General features: G+C 60.7%; 7 protein-coding genes across 7 annotated transcripts; 3 read left to right on the top strand and 4 right to left on the bottom strand.

Annotated features, from left to right (window-relative positions):
• Positions 1-25: 25 nt before the first annotated feature.
• On the bottom strand, positions 26-617 carry BXZ73DRAFT_109126 (uncharacterized protein; the record flags this gene model as incomplete). The annotated part of the gene is made up of 3 exons (XM_048017265.1): positions 26-54; positions 110-434; positions 495-617. The coding sequence occupies 3 exons, from the start codon at positions 615-617 to the stop codon at positions 26-28; spliced, it is 477 nt and encodes a 158-aa protein (XP_047870857.1).
• Positions 618-1,741: 1,124 nt separating this feature from the next.
• On the top strand, positions 1,742-1,915 carry BXZ73DRAFT_58613 (uncharacterized protein; the record flags this gene model as incomplete). The annotated part of the gene is made up of 1 exon (XM_048021655.1): positions 1,742-1,915. A coding segment is annotated over one exon (174 nt), but the record flags the coding sequence as incomplete, so codon positions are not given.
• Positions 1,916-2,716: 801 nt separating this feature from the next.
• BXZ73DRAFT_109125 (uncharacterized protein) lies at positions 2,717-3,136 on the top strand (the record flags this gene model as incomplete). The annotated part of the gene is made up of 2 exons (XM_048017264.1): positions 2,717-2,851; positions 2,981-3,136. The coding sequence occupies 2 exons, from the start codon at positions 2,717-2,719 to the stop codon at positions 3,134-3,136; spliced, it is 291 nt and encodes a 96-aa protein (XP_047870855.1).
• Positions 3,137-4,303: 1,167 nt separating this feature from the next.
• On the bottom strand, positions 4,304-5,566 carry BXZ73DRAFT_109124 (uncharacterized protein; the record flags this gene model as incomplete). The annotated part of the gene is made up of 6 exons (XM_048017263.1): positions 4,304-4,522; positions 4,638-4,769; positions 4,830-5,164; positions 5,227-5,341; positions 5,400-5,449; positions 5,530-5,566. The coding sequence occupies 6 exons, from the start codon at positions 5,564-5,566 to the stop codon at positions 4,304-4,306; spliced, it is 888 nt and encodes a 295-aa protein (XP_047870854.1).
• Positions 5,567-7,714: 2,148 nt separating this feature from the next.
• Positions 7,715-9,190, top strand: BXZ73DRAFT_109123 (uncharacterized protein; the record flags this gene model as incomplete). The annotated part of the gene is made up of 7 exons (XM_048017262.1): positions 7,715-7,812; positions 7,866-7,966; positions 8,025-8,056; positions 8,214-8,261; positions 8,313-8,614; positions 8,679-8,760; positions 8,813-9,190. 7 exons carry the CDS (start codon positions 7,715-7,717, stop codon positions 9,188-9,190), a joined length of 1,041 nt encoding a protein of 346 aa, XP_047870853.1.
• Positions 9,191-18,703: 9,513 nt separating this feature from the next.
• On the bottom strand, positions 18,704-19,033 carry BXZ73DRAFT_19167 (uncharacterized protein; the record flags this gene model as incomplete). The annotated part of the gene is made up of 1 exon (XM_048017577.1): positions 18,704-19,033. A coding segment is annotated over one exon (330 nt), but the record flags the coding sequence as incomplete, so codon positions are not given.
• Positions 19,034-19,174: 141 nt separating this feature from the next.
• On the bottom strand, positions 19,175-19,430 carry BXZ73DRAFT_20400 (uncharacterized protein; the record flags this gene model as incomplete). Its single annotated transcript, XM_048017601.1, has 2 exons — positions 19,175-19,288; positions 19,341-19,430. Coding segments are annotated over 2 exons (204 nt in total), but the record flags the coding sequence as incomplete, so codon positions are not given.
• Between the last annotated feature and the right edge of the window lie 184 nt (positions 19,431-19,614).

Genomic DNA, 19,614 nt, shown 5'->3' with positions numbered 1-19,614 from the left:
TGAGAAAAAGAGCGGAGGGCACGGATTATCGAACAATAAACGAGCGAGTAGAAACTGAGAATGACACTCCAGAGAGAATGGAAGGCCCTGGATTGAGGCGAAAAGTAACACATTGAGGGATAGATCAAGGGGATGATCGTTGTGACAGTCATGAAGAGCAGGAGCATCCAGACGAACGTTGCAGTGACGGAAAAGACGACGACATCTGAGTGGAAAAGGAGGATGAGGAGGCCGACGAAGAACAGAATGACGGCGGCGATCAGAAGAAGAGGCACAAGCGAGATGATAGCAGGGATGTGCGCCTTTTGAGGTCGAGAGCCGGTAGATGCGCGTCGTGTGATTGGTGCGGAGAACCCGTACAGCCCGGTGTTGTACTCTTTGAGCCACTGCTTCACCATGATCCCGATCGTCGCGACGACATGCTGAACGTAAGACTGGTGAACAGAGCGCATTCACCAAACGGCCCAGGTCTCGGGGCGAAACGGGGTCGTAACGATATCCCGGAACGCCAAGGCGGTGGAGTTGGCGAAGGAGGGATTGAGGGCAAAGCTCTTCAAGCTGGCAGAGACCTGAGTGAGTATCGCGTTGGTTTGATCGCTTGATTGAGGCTGGAGCATGGCAAAGGGCGATGGTGTTGAACGCGGTGAGAGCGGCAGAGAACAGACCATCCTGAGCGATCGCGGGTAAGGGTCACTGCCGAGGCACGAACGTCGAGACGTACAAATGTCAAGAGACCGTCAATCTCTTGTTCCACTGGTCGACGAGCTCATCACTATACTTCTCCACCGTCTTTCTAGTCTCGCTCCACGCCGCATCGATCTCCGCCTGCTTGAAATTCTTAGTAGGCAGTATTATCGTTCAGATTATTCGGCATGTATCAATGCAAACGAGTGAGATGCGGGACGTACTATCACATCGCCGTGAATATCCGGCAGTTTTTATCTCCTGCTGCCTAGCGATGGTTCGATACGAGTCTGCGCACCCCATGAATGTCATCTGGCTGCGTGTGAATGATATACTCACGGGTTCGATCCCACCAGCTTCCGTTCCGTTCCAATCCCCTCGTTTGCCGGTTGTGGGGGCTGATCGATAGTGGGCATACGAGAGGGACGTGGAAGCGTTTGAAATATACCTTCTTGAATTCGTGAAGAATCTCCTTCAGCAGGGCGCATACATTGTCAAGGGACGCGTTCACCTGATCGAACTTCGTGAGTCATTGTAGGGTCTGAAAAGAGTGACATACATACTGGGGTCGTCCCGGCGGAGCACGTATCCTCGGGGAGACGAGCGGTCTCTGCCAAGTCCGATGATCATCTGCGGAGGTTGTTGAAGGACGATTGCGGCGAGGTCTGGGTGTGAGTGCATCAGCCGTCGTTCGCCTCATTGGGCAATTCACGTTTGTGCGCACCGGAGCGCGGGGTGAATCCTTGGCAGAGACGGTCGGCGAGGGGGCATAGTGACTCGTGAGGCTGACTGGGATGGAGTTTTTCCTGAGCGCTGGATCTCGCGAGACGGGATGTGGGTGGGGACGTGGGCGGGGACTAGGACGGGGAGTGAGCGGAGGGGAGCTGAAGAGAAACGACGGCCTACCCATGTTGGACGCATGCGCTGACCGCGCGAACTCGGCGAGGCGACGGAGATTGAGCCCAGCATCCAGGGAGGATCATCTCAGATAGCGTTATATGAATGCTCTCGTCCACGACGTGAAGTGCGAGGCGCTCCGTGCGGCGTATTCAATGCGTGCCTTGACCATGTCACCTACTCGCTGTCACAATCCAAGTCGGCGGTGTCAGCAGCTATTCCCAAACCCAAGAAAGACGATATGTACTCGAAGTCGAAGGCGGACCGGTCGATCGTGCTTCTGAGCTGCCTTGGAAAGCTCTGTGAGAAGGCGCTGGCGGTGCGACTCCACTAGTACTTCAACGAGGGTGGCACTTGTCGCAGTTCGGCGAGACGTGACGAAGCAGAGGCCTATGGTCGATGTCCGACGCTGGCCTCTGCTCGTGCATCAAATTCGCCGGGCGTGGGCGCGCGGGATGGTCCGACACGTCCGTTTTCGCGTTCGACGTCGCACAGTTCCACCCCCGAGGGCGCCAGAGATACGCGCCCAGGTGGGCGGCAACGGAGCGGGAACGCGAGCGGTGCGCACCATCCTCCTCCCCCCGTCTGTCTCGTTTTCACGCTTTGCGCCCCGTTCAGGCGTCCACTGCCGCTTGGTGCCAGCCATCTCCTTTGCCGAATCTGCTTGTGGCGCCCACGACACGCACGACACGCGAGGATGGGATCCGGACGTGAAGAAGCTCGTCCATCCGCCTCACCCGCTTCACGCCCTCCACCGCGCACCCCGCCTCGGCCGAGCACCCGTAATCGCGGGTGCCCGGTGCTCGGTGCCGCCTTCCCCTCCTGCTTCGCCCGCCCGGCCTACCACACGTACGGTGGACACCTGCGGACGTCCACATGGGCGTCCTCTACTCGGAGATGAGGATGTTGGGGTCGCCGTGAGTTCCGGCGACCACTAGCTCGGTGAGTACACCCCGTTTTGTGCCCTCCACCTTGCTCTCCTCCGCTCTTGCGCGCGTCCTGCTTGTTCGCGCGAGCACGTCCGACTCCTCGTGGGTGTGGCACGGCGTCGCTGCCGGTGTCACTTGTCCCCCACTCTCCGCCTCACCCTCCTTTGCCTCGCCCTCCTCCGCTCTCGCGCGCGTCATGCTCATACATGCGGCACAACCTAGCCGCGCTCTACGCGCTCGTTCGACTCGCCGGCGCGCAGCACCACGTCCCCGCCAAGATCGTCGGCAGGGCTCGCAGGGAATTGGTGATCATCGAGGAGGTTGAGCGCAAGCAGTTTCGAGTGAGTCCTGACACCATTAGCAGGCGTTGCTGTACTCATCCAGGGAGCACCCTCATCACCTCTTACGCCATACACGCCAGTAACGGCACCTCTTACCTGCTGAAAGCTGACCTTGAATGTTTACCACAGCATCTCGCCGAACCCCGGCACCCGAATCCCAGCACCCGAATCGACTTCGGTGCCCGTGTTCATCGCTCCCTACCCCTATCTCCCCTCGCGCGCATCTCCGACAAGCTCACTCCAGGCCAGCTCGTGATGCTCGACCTCCGTCTCGGGTGGCAGTAATACCTCAAGCGAAGGCACGACACCATTCAGATGGACTGGCTCGGGCTCCCCTCGCACTCGGCGGACGGGCTATACAGCTGGTAAGACGCGTTCACCTCGTTCGGTGAGGGCCACGGAGGCGGCGAGCGTCACGCTGATGTACGTGGACCTGCGCACATGCTCGTCGCGCGCGATCGCTTCCCCCTCGACGACTCCCGTCCCTCGTCACCTTCACCGGCAATGACACGACGACGCTCGTCGACTTCGATTCCGATCCGCCCCCCCGTTCCGCACGCCAGTGGACGGTCCTGAGCCACGGCGGCGGTACCGCTCTCCGCGCGTGTCTCAAACGCCAGCAGGCGCGCCCCGCCGCGAGGTTCTGGGGCGACAAAGCGGATGGGTGGAACGCTACGCACTGCAGGTCCGCATGCTCCATTTTCTAGCCCCGCGGTCGCTGACACCGTGCGGTCTCTTTCTCCCGACAGCACTGCGATGCCGGCACGGCCTTCGACTTCGACGTGAGGCCCTTCGCCTTGACCGATCCCACTCTGGCCTACCTCCAACTTGGTGCGTCAGAGCGCGGCGTAGAGCAAACGCACGACGACGACAGTGAACGCGGGATGCAGGCGTGTGCCGTGCCACTGCTCGTGCGCGCGGCGCGGTGCATGTCTAAGGTATTGACACGATCGCGAACGGGCCTGCGGGCCTGCGTGTCAGGAGGAGTGGGGCTTAGATTCGTCAGAGGAGTTTATAGTTACAATTCAGCGCCTACGGTGCATATACATGCGGCGCTCTACAATACCACTGTGTAATGTCATTTTGGTGTTGAGCGCACGAACCTCCACGGGTTTCCGAGGGTCCACCGTGTGTCCGCACGGGTTGGATGACCCATACCCGAGGGAACCGTACCTGTGGTGATGCTTACGGGGTACAGGCTACATATGTATGATCCTCGTTCGCGCACGCCCCTCCTTCTGCGCACGCGTCGGCCTTCAGAACAAGAACCGCTGACGAAGGCTGAAGCACGTGCAAATATCGTACTCCAGTGAGTATCCGGGAGAACGTTCGCACACGTACTTATGGGTACGTTTATTCGATAGAGTACGACAAGACGAAACACCGAAAGTATCGGCACGAAGGCACGACAAGAACGTACACATTGAGCAATCTTGGGCGTCGCCGACGCGACTAGTCCGCACCGTCCACGTCCGCGACAGACATCGACAGCTCCGTCCGCAGCCGCTTTGCCACACGCGACTCCTCTTCGGGGTCGTCCTGCTCCTGCGTCTGCGGGGGCAGCGGCGCCGCGTATCCGAATCCTTCGTCGTCACTCTCCTCAGGCAGCGACTTGCGCTTCACTCCCCTGCGCATCCGCGACCTTCCGACCCGTGTGTCGTCTTCGAGCGTCTTGTTTTATCGCGTCGGCGTGGCCTCCTTCATTGCGTGACGCTCGGGCTTCTCCACGGGCTCCTCCACAGGCCCCCACCGACCTCGACCAGAGCCTCCCCGCCCATGTACGCACGTCCTGCGACGGCGCCGGGAGTTCCTCGCACACCCGCTGCCCCCGCGACAGCACCTCCGACCGCCACTGGAGCTTGCCGCGCTGGCTCCCCTCGCTCGTGGCGGACCGCGTACCCGAGAGGACGTGGTCGTCCTTGAGCCTGTCATCGGCGTCGGCGGGGTCGCCGGGCGCTCAGGGCGACGGCGGGTGCACGGCGAGGATGAGGCTCGGGGCGTCGAGGGACATGTGCGAGCCCGCCGCGGAGCGCTGCTCGCCATCCATGCGGAGCAGCGACGCCGTCCCGGGCAGTCCCATCAGCGGGGCGGCGGGCGGAGGGGTGTGCTCGAGCTTCGCCGCCGGCGCACCATCTGCGATGGAGGGGGCGGAGGGGAGCGACTGGAGCGACGCGGCGTGAAGCGCAGGGGGAGTCATGGGCTGGGGCGCGCCTTCGAGCTCGGCCTCGGTCACGAGCCAAGGGTGGTACAACACACTGAGCGACATGCACTCGCTCAGGGAAGACGCGAGGAGCGCGCGGATGAACCGCTCGGCTGTGGGTGTGTGAGGGGCCCAGGTCAGCTCGCGCGGCTAGGAAGAGGGAGGGCCCATGCACTCTGCTCGCTCACCTCGCACTCGTGCAGGAGCGTCCACCGCACCCGGCGGGTCGTGATGTTGGTATGGATGTCCGTGTTCGGCGGGTCTGCGTCGAACGGGGTGCCCTGCATGAGCTTGAAAGGAGAAAATGGTCAGCACACCCGGACAGACGCACATGGCAATGACAATCACGCCGACGCTCCAGCTGTCGATCAGGTTCGAGTACCCGTCCGGTGTGGGCCCTGAGGAACGCGGTTGTGCGCCACGATGCCTTGAGGTGCAAACGAGGAAGAGTCCTCGAGTCGAAAGAGCGAAGTCGGACGGCGATTGCAGGCGGTTTGTTGGACGTTGGCGGGCATGGCGAGCGCGGGTGGTACCGTCAATTGGGCGCGTCCTCCGTTATCGAAAACACGCACGCCTGCGTGTCCGCCGCGGAAGGCTTGTTGGTTGGGACATCGGCTGGGATGGTGTCCGTGAACGTGTGCAGGCGCACGGGGAGGGGAATCATAGGCAGCGGGCCAGAGATCGCTATGAGGAGGTCTCGGCACCGTGCGTACGTATGTGTCGTCGTTAGCACAGGGAGCGTCCAGTCGTAGGCCTCAGTGAGACTGCGAGTGCACTGGCACCGACTGCGAGGAAGCTGGGTACATGTACCCTGCAGAGGCGAGTGAGCTGGGGGTAGGACGGAACGGCAGGCGTCCGATAGGGACCACGCTACGAGTGTTATGCGTGGCGTTCTGCGAGAACGAATGGTCACGCTCGAGCGCGAGCGTGTGCTGCACATTCTCTGATTGCACGAGATGTAAGCGTAGGATCTTAGTGTAGGGATGTTGTGCACCTACCTCGCACAGGGTTACATACGGCCTGGGGCGTTCAGAGTTAGGTGAGGCCGTGGTACGGATGATTGAGATGTCGTCTGGCGCGTTCCTGCGCGAACAAGGCCGATGGTAGGACATGGTTGGCGCGGATGGCGGGCGTCGGTAGGGCACCGACGCGGTGGAATGAAGGGGTGCGGACGATGGAAGAGACAGAGGAGAAGTGTTGGCTGGGAGAAGGGCTCAGAGGATGAGAAGGCACGTACGAGTGGTCAGTCGCAAGCACGCTCTGATCTCCATCGCCGAACTCCCGCTCTGGGCCAGCTGACACCAACGGGCATTTGGAGTAGCGGCGCGTGTCTGGTTGGTTTGAACACGCTCGTTGAGGGATTCTTGGATGATGTCCGGCGGCGCCGGGGAGTGTGTCGAGGGTGTGGGGACCGTCAGACGGCCGATCTGTGCACGTTCGTTGAGAGAGCACAGCAATGCGCGGGAACTCAAGTACTCACGGACGGGACAGCCAAAGAGACGTGCAGGAGCGGGGCGGCGATGGTCGATGGTCGACGGGTCAAGAGGCTTCGGGACGCTGGGGGTGGCAGGTTGTGTCGACCGCGGCACGCCCTGGGACGCAACGGCGTGGGGGCGAGTGTGTTGGGCGAGGTCTTTACGCGTCTACGGGAACCGATACGTCGTGGATGAGGCGTTGTGTCGACCGCGGTGCGCCCTGCATTTGAGTCAGTCAAAGGCTGGGAGTCGGCGTGCGCCAACCGCAGGCGCTCGATTGCGTCATGCGCGCGACTCAGAATCCAGCCTGGTGCGTTCCTAAAGTCACCCTCCTCCTCCTCCTCCTCCTCCTCCTCCTCCTCCTCCACGCGTCGCAGTTCGGCGGGACGAGGCAGGGTCACAGCCTTCTGTGGTTGAAGCTGGCCTCGTTCTGTGTATCACATTCGTCAAGCGTGGATGCGCGGGATGGCCCAGCGCATCTGTCCTCACATTCGACCGGTACTACCTCGCACAGTTCTACGTACCCCCTACTATCTCTGCCGCCGCCTCGCGAACATCGACCGTGCCCTAGTGAAGACGCGCAGGGGTGAGCGGCAAGTGGGGACGTCAGAGCTGAGAGCGGTGCGCACCGTCTTCCTCTTCCTCTCCCTCCTCCATCCGCCTCACCCGCTTCCCGCCCTCCACTCGCGGGCGCCCGGTGCCCGGTGCCGTACTCTCCACCTGCTTCGCCCACCCTGCGGGGGATGTCCACCAGAGGCTCGGAGATGAGGATGTTGGGGTCCCCATGAGTTACGGCGACCCCTAGCTCGGTGAGTGCGCCCCATTTTGTGCTCTCCACCTCTGCTTTGCCCCCGTTCACCTCGCCTTCCTCCCCTTTTGCGCGCGTCCTGCTCGTTCGCGCGGGCACGTCCAGTTCGTGGATGCGGCACGCCGTCGCTGCCGGTCTTGTCCCCACCCTAGGCGGATGAGGTGTATTGCATTAGACCCGCGTCGTCCGCGGAGAGCTACGTGAGTTCTTTCCTTACTGTATGCGCATGTTGTCCTCAAGAGATGGACTTTATTCGCTGCGCATAGCCAAGATCGTGGAAGTGTGCGGCCGAAGCCGTGCGCAGGTACGTATTCGCAATTTTTGAGCGCATAATACCCACCTTGAGTATGTATACTGTACACCCAGGTTACGGCTTTCTGATGAGCGAGAACGCGGACTTGGCGGAGCGATTCGCGCTCGAGGGGATCGCGTTTATTGGGCCTCCGGCGAGTGCCATCGTGAGCATGGGCTCGAACAGGTGTGTGGTTCTTCTGCGAGTAGCCGTAGCGGCGAGGCTAAGTGCGGAGACAGCGTGTCGAAGAATATCATGTCTGCTGCAGGTGTTCTGGTCGTCCCTGGCCATCACGGGAACCAGGACCTCGACTTCTTGCAGCAAGAGGCTTTGCGCATAGGTACGAAGGTCTTCATCTTCTCCTGCGCTCGCCTCCCCGCATGAGACTTGCCACATAGACTACCCTGTTCTCATCAAACCCGTCCCAAGAGTGCGCATCGTACATGCACAAGGCGAGTTCCCACATGGCGCTTTCTTCTGCTCAACGCAAGGCGACGAAGTCGTTCGGCAACGCAGAGTGTTGGGCGGCGCCACGTTCGGCGTCGGTTTCCGCTGATTGAGACCGTTGAGGAACACTTGCTTGCAAGTCGAACACCCTGATCACCGAACTTGATGTCATCCAGCGGCAACTAGAGGTGAGTATTCGACTATTTGTACCCTTGCATTTGCTCATGACTTTTGCGCAGGTGGCAGCTGGAGATGCGCTTCTTCTCGACCAGTCCTCAATACCACTCGTCGGGCGTGCTTTCGAATCGCGCCTATACGCCGAGAACCCACGCAACTTCCTCCCCGACTCTGGCCAACTCGCCCACCTATCCACACCCACGCCTACTCACATCTTCACGGCTCCGCCGGGTGTACAACGCATACCTCTGGGAGAAAGTAGCTCTCCCTTCATGCTCGTCGCGAACACATCTGCTGTCATCGCGCCATCACTTCGTGTCGAGCAAGGATTCGAGCAAGGCACCCAAATTGGCTTCTTCCAATCGTCCATGGGCACGATCGCACGGAGGCTATGAGGAAGCCGCGAGGTGCGCTGGAAGAGTACAGAGGTCGACGAACATCAAGTTCTTGAGGGCCCTCGGGGGAAACCAGGCGATTACAGATCGAGACGTCGAGACAGGATTCATTCCGGTAAGCCTCACTGCTTATTGCGAGGTTTGTATTAGCTGACTTTTACTCGTAGAAACACTTCCACGAGCTCTTCCCACCCACACCTGAACCTCCCGATGAAGCTCTCGCACAAGCCATGTCGTCCTGCGCGACGAGCCAATTCCTGCTTCCTCCAACCCTGAGACGACACTCACTTCTCGTGCTTCAACGCGACGTTTACAAGAACCATCACCCTCCAACACAGATCCCTCTCCCACCTTCTCCGTCACTCGCGCTCACCGTGGCGGCCTCCCTCCCGGACAGTTTCTCGCCCACCTTCGCTGCCGTATCCGCCGTGCTTGAGTCCCCCCTCACCTTCGCCGGCGCACGTGCCCGCACGACCATGGTCCCACCGCCCGCCCGCCGCCTCGCCCTCGCGCGCGTCCCGCTCGTCCATGCAAGCACCACCTAGCCGCGCTCTACGCGCTGCTCCGACTCCCGGGCGCGCAGCACCACGTCCCCGCTTCCCCGCTGCGTTGTCCTCGCCCTCCGCCTCCGCCTCCGCCTCGCCCTCCACGTTGTAGTAGCATACTAATAAATATATCTTCATCTCTCACAATACACGAGTACACCCAAAAGTTGTGTTTGGAAACCATAAGGGGGCTTGGGAGAGGGCGAGCACCGGTGGCATTACTGTTGGCTCAGATTGCGCAGCCATCTCCTGTCCCTTGTTACACGACGCGCCGTGTACTATACGTCTGGTTTGCTCATATCCTTCGAGAACATGTTGTAGTGGATCCCCTGCACATGTATGACCCTCGTTCGCGCCCAGCCTGGTGTACTCACGAGTATGCGCATTCTATAGCGTACGACAATACAGAACAACGAAAACATCGACGCGAAAGCACGACAACAATGTACACATCCAGCACTTTTGGGCGTCGCCGACGCGACTAGTCCGTGCCCTCCACCTTCACGACAGACATCTCCGACAGCTCCGTCCGCGGCCGCTTCACCACGCGCGGCGACTCCTCTTCAGAGTCCTCCCGCTCCTGCGTCTGCGGCGGCAGCGACGCCGCGTATCCCTCGCCTTCGTCCTCACTCTCCTCCGACAGCGACTTGCGCTTCGCCCCCTGGCGCAGGGTATATTGGGGTGCCGCAGAACTTCTGGCTGCGTGTGTTAGCAACGAGGAACGCCGGCCCGCGATAGATGCCCACCTTGATGATCGTCTGGCCTTCGCTAGCCCAAAATCGAAAATCTTCACGCCGGGCGGATACTGTTCCGTCGGGGGAATTTTCTCCGGCTCCAGGTCACGGTGAACGATCCTTCAATCGTGCACGTGCTGCAGACTGTGATCAGAGGGCGATGAGGTGGTAAGGTGAGAGGTGCTTACCGACAGGGCGTCCCAGATCTGGTATGTGATCCTTGTGTGATCCGCGTCCGCTGTGACGACTGTGAGCGCATATACCAATGCAACAAACGAGGCGGAGGCGCACGCAGCCCGCGGTCTGTGTTGGTGATACACTTGAGCAAGTCTCCCGCAAGAGACGAGTTCCATCACCAAACCTGCATACTCAGCTCGTCAGAGCTGATCTGGAGGGCGTCGTCAGCGAGCGGTGCAGTGCGGCGCCGGGAGATCACATACTCGCGAACGTCCTGCTCATCGAAAAGTCGGCGACCTTGGCTGCGGCCCGGGCGGAGTGGTCCCTGTCCCACTCGATAGAACAGTGTGTGCTGCCTGCGGGCGGGCGTGTTGGTCAGATGGGCGGGCGCACGAGGGAGCGGGCGCGGACGCACTGATGGCCCGCGAGCCTTTGTCGAGCACGATGTCATTGAGGCGGGGCCTGCGCCCAGGCCGGTACGTGCGCTGCACCTTGAAGAGGTGGATTTGATGTTCCGGTTCGCGGTGTTGCAAGTGATGGGCACGCCCCACGAGTCGTCGGCGTCGGCCGGGTGTTCGGTCTGGGACACGAGCAGGGTCGCTGCCTGTGTCTCAAGGCGCTATTCGCTCCGTCGTAGGAGGGGACCTATCCGGGACGAGATCAGCGAGAGGCAAGCGCATACAGCGGCAGAGGCATACGCGGGAGGTGAGTCTGGCAACGACGTCGCCGTGACACGTCAGGGACAGTTCAGTGCGCCCATACCCTTTCTATGGCGGGTGGATTGCAGCCGATGTCGGATGCATGATCTGGGGGTGCCGCTCCGGGTGTGCACCAAGGTAAATTCTGGTCAAGGTTGTGGGGACGCTGGACGGAGGTGGAGGAGGGACGGGAAGGCATCGCGGGCTGGTAAGCCATTTGGCAACGTCGAGCGGCTCGTCCGCAGAGTGCGCAAGTGCCGCGTGTGCAGCAATAACCGCGTATTTCCGCACCGCGTACGAGACGACCCTAGATGCAGTGAGATCCCCGCGCCGACGGCGCTGAAGCACGCACGCGGTATAGTAGGGGAGACGCGCGGGTGCGCGCGACGCCCTGCGACGCCGTAGCCGGCAAAGACGGCGATGAAGGCAAGGGTGGGTGGGCCGTCGCCGAGCGTGGTCGCGGATGCTGGAATGCTATCCCACTTGACTGCGCCGGTCGAGCGTCGAGTAGGGGCCGGAGGAGGAAGGTGCAATCGCTTTCGAGCGATCGGTCTGCGGAACCCGAGGTGGGACGAGTTTGGAGCAACGAGCAGTACCGTACGCGAGTGGTCGCTGCCGTGGATCGAGGCAAGTATGGGCCGCACGCCAGTGGCCGACCTTCGCGAAGGGCGCATGAGATGTTCGCGATGCCGCGTGCGCCGCCGTAGCCAGGCCGCGCTCGTGTTCGGAGGTATAAACGACAACGTCACCCCGCTAGTGCGGCCGCATCAACTTCTTCCACCCGCCCAGAGTCGCGGCCGACGCTGGGCTGCTGGGAGTAGATGTCTGGCCGAAGTCGTCGAATACAGAGCCACGGCTTTTGTCGGAGGTGTTGCTCCGCATGCGGTGGCCCGATCTGAGGCTCTGTGGGATCGAGGGCGGCTGCGCTTGCCTCTGTTGACGCCCGGCTTATGCACCAAGTCGACGTCCTCGATTCGCGGCCGTCGCGCGCGCGCGCCCAAGCGCACGATGCTGTATCGGAGCTGTGGTTCCCGCGACGAATGAGACGCTCCTGCGCTCTTCTGCTGGACGGGGCCGCCCACGCATCGCGGTCGGCAAGAGGATGGCCCTCGACCTTGGGGACTCGTCAGCGACGGCAAACCAAGCTGAAGATGCAGTACGCACCTGACGGCTCACGGCGCAGGCCATATTCCTCTCCCGACTTCTTCTGCTCTTCGCCACCTTCGCTAACGCCTCTCCGCCAGCGGATGCGGGCATGGCGCCCTCGTTTGCCCTCGCTCAGTCGGTCGAACGGTCAGCTATCGGCTATCGTCAGCCCCATGGGGGTGTAGTCTCGCAGAGTGGAACGTACGGCGGGCAGGAGCCAGGAAATGTGGGGCGCAAGGCATGAGCGGTGTTCGCGCGGTGCATATTCGTGCTGTGCCCCTGCAAAATCCACAGCGCGTGCGTGTCCGAACTTGGGTGCGGCGCGGCCTCCGTGGTGTGTCTTGTGTCTGTGGAACACCGTCACCACCGTCACCACGACTATTGGAACCTCCCTGACACGGATCGTCCTCTCACGGGGTATTCGGAACGACACCCAGTCATCTCTGCGTCCCCACTGGAATCCGGACGCCAGACGCCTGCCTGCTCAATCCCCCAGAACACGAATCCAGTGGGACTGTCTGACCTCCATGATTTGCCTGCGGTCGTAGATGCCTTCCCGCTACGGCACCACAGCAAAAGCCATTGCGGCCGTGGGGAGATCGAAAGGGACGCAGGACGGGAGGCACGCACGGGAAGAAGATAAGAGCGAGGGTGCGAAACGTACCTGGAGGCCCGATCTCATCCTCCGCCTGTGTGCGGCGACGTGCGTGCGGGCTTGCATCCGGCCACAGGGGAGTGTGAAGAGAGGACGAGCTAGACCGGATGAAAAGAGAGCAGACGGAGTCGCAGAGGGTCGGCCGCCGGCCATGTTTTGCAGTTCAGGCCGGTGCGCGACCTGAGCTTCAATATCATGCTTGATTTGAAGGGCGTCGTCAGCGGGCGGTGTGGCGTCGCGCGGGGAGATGGCATGCTCGCAAGCGTTCCGTTCACCGAATTGGCCGCGGGCTACGCGGAGCGTGGTACACAGTGGTCCCCGTCCCACTCGATCGAGCAGTGCGTCCCGCCTACGGGCGGCCGCGTCAGTCAGCGGGGCGGGCGCACGGAGGAGCGGGCGCGGACGCACTAATCACCCGCGCGCCTGTGTCGAGCACGACGTCTTTGAGACGGGGCTTGCGCCCGAGCCGGTACGTACGCAATACGCTTGAGCCTTGATGCGTGCGTTCGCGGCGTTGCATGGGATAGCCACGCCCCACAACTCGTCGTCGGCTGGGTGTTCGATCTGGGACACGAGCTGCGTCGCGGTCTGGGTTTTGAGGGGCTGTGTTTCCTTTACCGTGGGAGGGTAAGTACCTGTGCGGGACGGTATCAGCGATAGGCGAGCGCATGTAGCGGGAGAGGCGTACACGAGTGGCTCTACTGGTGTCTTGTTGAGGTCTGGCATCGATGGCGTCGCCGTGATACGTCGGGAACTGCTCAGTGCACCGAACATCCTGTTCATACGGCGGGTCGATTGCAGCCGAGCTCGAGTCGATGGTTTGGGGGCGACGCACCAGGAATGCACCAGAGTAAACTCTGGCCATGGTTATGGGAGCGTTGCACATGGAGGAGGAGGAAGGACGAGAAGGCGAGAGTAGCGCTCGACTCGCCCTTGGCGTACTGCCTGCTGCTCAGCACGCCAGGGCTCTCGCGGCATGGATGACGCTGGACGAGGTCCACACGTCGCGTACCGGCTCAGGCTGCGCACGCGCACACGGCGGCTCGTCCTATGTGTGCCGGGCCCGGACGATGCGCAGGAGGTCGACGTGTCCCGCATGCGGCTGCGGCACCCCCTCGCGGACACGCGACCGGCGGTGCTGGAACTCGTGGTGGGCAAGGAGCGTTGCGCGATGGGGGCGGCGCTCCGGGAGGCGTTTACGGAGGAGGAGAGGTGCTGGGACAGCGTCACTCGGGCCGGAATTTGACGGGATGCTCGAGCGGGCAGCGTGCGCCGTCGCGGCCTGGTGCATGGCTCTGGCTCTGGCTCTGGCGGGCGGCCCCGTTGTCCCGCTGTGTGCGTATGCGTCGTCGAGAGCGCAGGGAACGTCCAGCCGTAGGCCCTTGAGTGAGGCTGCGATTAGGAGTTTGGCAGGAAGTGTGCTGGCACCGACTGCTCGGAGGAACTAGGGCGCGCGTGCCCTGTGGAAGCGAGCGGGCAGGCGTCAGATCGGGACGACGGTACGGGTGTACATTGTGTCTCGCGTCCTGCGATATCGAATGGTCCCTCTCGAGCACGAGCGTATGCCACACACTTTCTGCTTGCACGGGATGTGAGCGTAGGATTTTGGTCTAGGAGCGTTGGTTACCTACCTCACATTCAACAGCCTGGCGCGTTGAGGGTTAGGTGCGGCCAAGGTACAGATGATTGAAGGGCGACGGCGCCGTCTGGCGCGTTCTGTGCGAACACGGACGTGGTTAGCGCGAACGACGGACGTCGGCGTGGTACAGACACTGTAAAACGATGGAGTGACGACGGCGGGAGAGTCGGAGGGGGGAGTCTTGGCTGGGAGAAGGCCTGGGGGGACGAGAACATAGATGAGCACGTACGAATGGGTGGCAGCAAGCAGGCTCTCGTCTGCATCGCTGACCGCCCGCTCCGGGCTAGGTGACAACGACGGTCATTCGCCATCGGGAGTAGAGGTATGCGTCTGGTTGATTTGCACACGCTCGCTGACGGGCTCTTGGGTGATATCTGGCAGCGGGGAGTGCTTCGAGGTGTGGGGACGGTGGTCGGATGGCAGATCTGTGCGCGTTCGTTGCGATATTACAGTGAAGGGCGGAGAGCGAAGGGTGGTCATACATGGATGTGACAGCCAAAGAGGCATGTGGGAGCCTGCGTAGCATCGATGGTCGATGGTTGATAGTCGATTGCAGGTCGAAAGGCGTCGGGACGCTGGGGATGGCGACCGCTGTACGCCCAGCTGGGACGCAACGACGTGGAGGCGAGTGTGTTGGGCGGGGTCTTGACGCGTCGAGGAGCGGTACGCCGATGACGCGTTGTGTCGACCAAGGCTGGTCAGCAAGCGCCAAGCGCTGGGCGACAGAGGCGTCACCGCAGGCGCTCAATTGCGTCATGCACGCGAGGAGGACGACTCCGCGTCGAGCGAGCTTGCCTTCCCCGCCCTCTCGACCGCCTCGCGCTCTCTCAGCCCGGCTCGTACTTGCAAGCGTCAGGGCGTCGAGAAGAAAACCTAGTCCCGCCCTCTACGTTCCAGCTCTCTGTGATCAAGGTCCGCGCGTCTTCCTTCGCAACCGACCATGTCTAACGTGAAGGCGTCCAAGCAACGGACGATGGCTGATATGTAATCAGCCCGCATCGCGTACTTGTTTGCTCGTATCCTTCGATGACATGTTGTAACCTCGTTTACTTCAATCAGGACCAGCATTGGTGACTTGACAGAGGCAGTGGAGCTGGAGGATGAAAATTCGTGTCTGACTACCATCACAAGCTATTCCGTTGAATGTGTTCTCTGTTCTCGCCACACAGACATACACGAAAGAATGAAGCCCACGTCCTCAGGTAGTCCTGCGCACGAAACGCCATCCCTTCAACAGTGCGCGCGGTATATCCGTGGGTACGATCGGCAAAGTGGCAGGAGCTGCGTTGGGCGCCATGGACGTTTCGTGTGGAGTGGCAACAGCATCCACCGTGGCGAGGGAATCCACAGGGCTGTGAGGCGGGGTCAGCATCGGGAATCACAAAAGTGGCAAGGGTGGATACGAACTCGGTGTGTTTCTCCGATTGGGGGTCTCCGGTGGGAGTCCCGGGCGCGCCCGGTGGAGCGCACAGGGGACCTTCGACGTGAGATCGAGGAGGAGGAGTTTGCACCGGCGCACATCTGCATCCTCCGGCTCCATTTGACGCCAATTCTCAGTTCCAACGAGCTGTATGAACGCGCGCTCGAGCGCCGCAACGAGCGGCGGTGTGACCAGACGGCGGATGCCGTCTGAGGGATGGGAGTGTAATTCGAGTATGTCGGACAGGATATCATCGAACCAGTAGCAGGCGCCCTCCGGTGATACAGGCAGCAACCAGTCAATCGTGCTGAGGAACTTTTCAAAGGAGGAGAACGCGTGCGCGACGAACGGCTGGATCGCAGCGATGCCGTCGCACTCGCGGATCCTGGGCGCCGAGTCCTCGACGAGTTCCCGGATGGGGCGGATATGCTTCCGCATGAACTTGAACTCGCCGGTGAGGACCTCTTGAGAAGGCGGGTCTGCGCGTCGGAGGCCACGGTCGCTGACGTGCGTTTGCATCCGATGAGCCGCCGCGAAGGCAGCTAAGGTCACCGTGAGCGCTCTGACTTCGACGGCGTCGAAAGTGAAGTCGCAGACGCACCGAGTTGCAACGTTCCGGCGTCACTGATATTCTTGAACGCGCTGTTGTACCGCAATCTGTCCCATTCTGAGTCTGTGTTTGCGGGTTCAGCAGTTCTTTGAAGGCTGATGAGTATTTGGGTCCTGGTCTCTGTGTCGGGCGCCGTGGACGTTTTGTGTGGAGCCTTGGTAGCCGCGTCCACTGCCGCGAGGAAATCCACAGGGCTGTGCGAAGACGCAGTGGTCAGCGTCGGGAGTCCCACAAATGGCAAGGATGGATACGAACTCGTGTTTCGGAGCTTGGTCGCTGTGTTCCCCTGGGTGATCATCTCTAGTGGAAGACAGCGTGTCGGGCGGAGGGCACGACGGGACCTTCGACCTGAGATCGAGGAGGAGGTCTTGGCACCTGCGCACAGGCGTGAAACCATGAGCCTCCACTCGACTCCAGTCGTCCGTTCCAACGAGCTGTGTGAACGCGTGCTCCAGTGCTGTAACGAGCGACGGTGTGACCAGACGACGGATGTCGTCTGAGGGATGGGAGTGCAATTCAAGTATGTTGTTCAGGATACAGCAGAAGTGGGAGGTGTTGTCCGGTGATACGGGCAACGACGAGTCAACTTTGGTGTTGAGGAGTGTTTCGAAAGAGGAGAACGCGTGCGCGACGACCGGCTGGATCACAGCGATACCGTCGCACTCGCGGATCCTGGGCGCCGAGTACTTGACGAGTTCCCAGATGGAGTCGATATTCTTGTACATGGCCTCGAACCCCTCGGCAGTGAGCACACCTTGAGAATGTGGGTCTGCATGTCGGAGACCACGGTCGCTGAGGGGTGTTTGCATCCGGTGAGCTACTGCGAAGGCAGCTGCGGTCACAGTGAGCGCTCTGACTTCAACGGCGTCGAAGGTGGAGTTGCAGACGCACCGAGTTGCAACGTTCCGGCGTCACGGATCTTCTGGAACGCGTCGTTTTCCCACAATTTGTCCCATTCTGAGTCTGCGCTCGCGGGTTCGACCGTTCTTAGTATACTGACGAGCAGTCGGGTCCCGGTCGCTGCGTCGGGCGCCATGGACATTTCGTGTGGAGTGGCAGCGGCGTCCACCTCCACTGGGGAATTTGCAGGGCTGTGAGACGGGGTCAACGTCGGGAGTCGCACAAATGAAGGACAGATACGAGCTCGAGTTCCGCAGCTTGGTCGTTCTGATTCTCCGATTGAGGATCTCCTGTGGAAGACGGCACGTCCGGTGGAGGGGCACGGCACGGCGGGACCTTCGACGTGAGATCGAGGAGGATAAATTTGCACTTGTCCACCAAGAAACTCCGCGGGTCCATGTGACGCCAGTCCTCCGTTCCAACGAGCTGTCTGAACGCGTTCTCGAGCGCCGCAACGAGGGATGGTGTGACCAGACACCGGATGCCGTCTGAGGAATGGGAGTGGAATCGGAGTATGTCGTCCAGGATCCACCAGAACCAGGTGTTCGTTGATACAGGCAGCGACCGGTCAATCGTGTTGAGGAGCTTTTCGAAGGAGGAGAACGCGTGCGCGACGAACGGCTGGATCGCAGCGATGCCGTCGCACTCGCGGATCCTGGGCGCCGAGTCCTCGACGAGTTGCCAGATGGGGTCGATATGCCCCCACATGAACTTGAACTCCTCGGTGAGGACCTCTTGAGAAGGTAGGTCTGCGCGTCGGAAGCCACGGTCGCTGACGTGCGTTTGCATCCGGTGAGCTGCCGCGAAGGCAGCTGCGGTCACCGTGAGCGCTCTGACTTCGACGGCGTCGAAAGTGAAGTCGCAGACGCACCGAGTTGCAACGTTCCGGCGTCACTGATATTCTTGAACGCATCGTTTGCACACATTCTGTGCCATTCTGAGTCTGCGCTCGCGGGTTCAACCGTTCTTTGCATGCTGAAGAGCAGTTGGGCCGTGGTCTTGTTATACTCTGATGAAGCGGGCGTTCTCGGAGAGCTGGCGTCCTCGTCTCCTCCGCCCTCGAGCACTTCTCGCAAAGAGAACCCGCCAGACACGTTCAAGAGGGGGGTCGTAAACATCTTCACCATAAAGTCTGGCCAGTGTAGCACAGACCCTATATGTCTGAGAGGCGTCCGAAGGTCCATTCCCGATACGACTTTGCAACCTGTGGGTCGCCGGATAGGCACATCGCAGCCGTGTCCACCAGGCCGGTGTTTTGAGAACTGATCATCGCCCAGTGGACCGTTTGTGCGTCGAGATTCGTTGCATTTCGTAAGATAATGGCCTCTTCGTCGCCTTTCCATACAATGGGCTCTGGAACCTTCTTGATGACAAAAAGCCGCGGAAGGCCCGCAATCTGCGCCGCCATCCGACACTTCTGTAGTCCGGGATATACCGTCGCCCGCAGGGTGACGGAAAAAGAGAGGAGGGCACGTATTATTAAACGATAAATGAGCGAGTAGAAGCTGGAAATGACACTCCAGAGAGGAAAGAAGGCCCTGGATTGAGGCGAAAAGTAACACATTGATGGATCCATCGAGGGGATGACCGTTGTGAAGATAATAAAAAGCATGAGCATCCCAACGAACGTCGCAGTGGCGGAGAAGACGAAGACGTCGGAGTGGAAGAGGAGGACGAGGAGGCCGGCGAAGAAGAGAATGACGGCGGCGATCAGAAGGAGAGGCACAAGCGAGATGATAGCAGGAATGTACGCCTTTTCGAGGGTCGAGAGCCGGTAGATGCGGCGTCGTGTGATTGGTGCGGAGAACCCGTACAGCCCGGTGTTGTACTCTTTGAGCCATTGCTTCACCATGATTCCAATCGTCCCGATGACATGCTGAACGTGAGACTAGTAACCAGAGCGCATTCACCCATACGGCCCAGGTCTCGGGCGAAAGGGGGTCGCACGATTCCCGAACGCCAAGGCAGTGGAGTTGACGAAGGAGGGATTGAGCGCAAAGCTCTTCAGCTGGGCAGAGACCTGGGTCAGGATCGCGTTGGTTTGATCGCTTTGTTGAGGCTGGAGCATTGCGAAGGCAATGGTGTTGAATGCGGTGAGAGCGGCGGAGAACAGACCGTCCTGAGTGGTCGCAGGTGAGGCTCACTGCTGAGGCACAAAGGTCGACACGCACAAAGGTCAAGAGGCCATCGATCTCCTTGTTCCACTGGTCGACGAGCTCGTCGCTGTACTTCTCCACTGTCTTCCTAGTCTCGTACCATGCCGCATCGACCTCCGTCTGCTCGTATTTCTTAGTAGATGTTGGTGAAACCTACCGTTCAGGACGTTCAGCATATCTGAACTTTGTGACCGAGTGAAATGCGGGACGTACTTTCACATTGTTGTGTATACTATCTGGCAGGTCTTTATCTCCTGCTACGAGTGATGGTTTGATACGAGTCTGCGCA

This window comes from Epithele typhae (genome assembly GCF_022376455.1).
Source record: "Epithele typhae strain CBS 203.58 chromosome Unknown BXZ73scaffold_213, whole genome shotgun sequence".
Lineage (NCBI taxonomy): Eukaryota > Fungi > Basidiomycota > Agaricomycetes > Polyporales > Epitheliaceae > Epithele > Epithele typhae.
The sequence above is the reverse complement of the archived record's forward strand: the minus strand, read 5'-3'. Positions and strand labels throughout refer to the sequence as shown.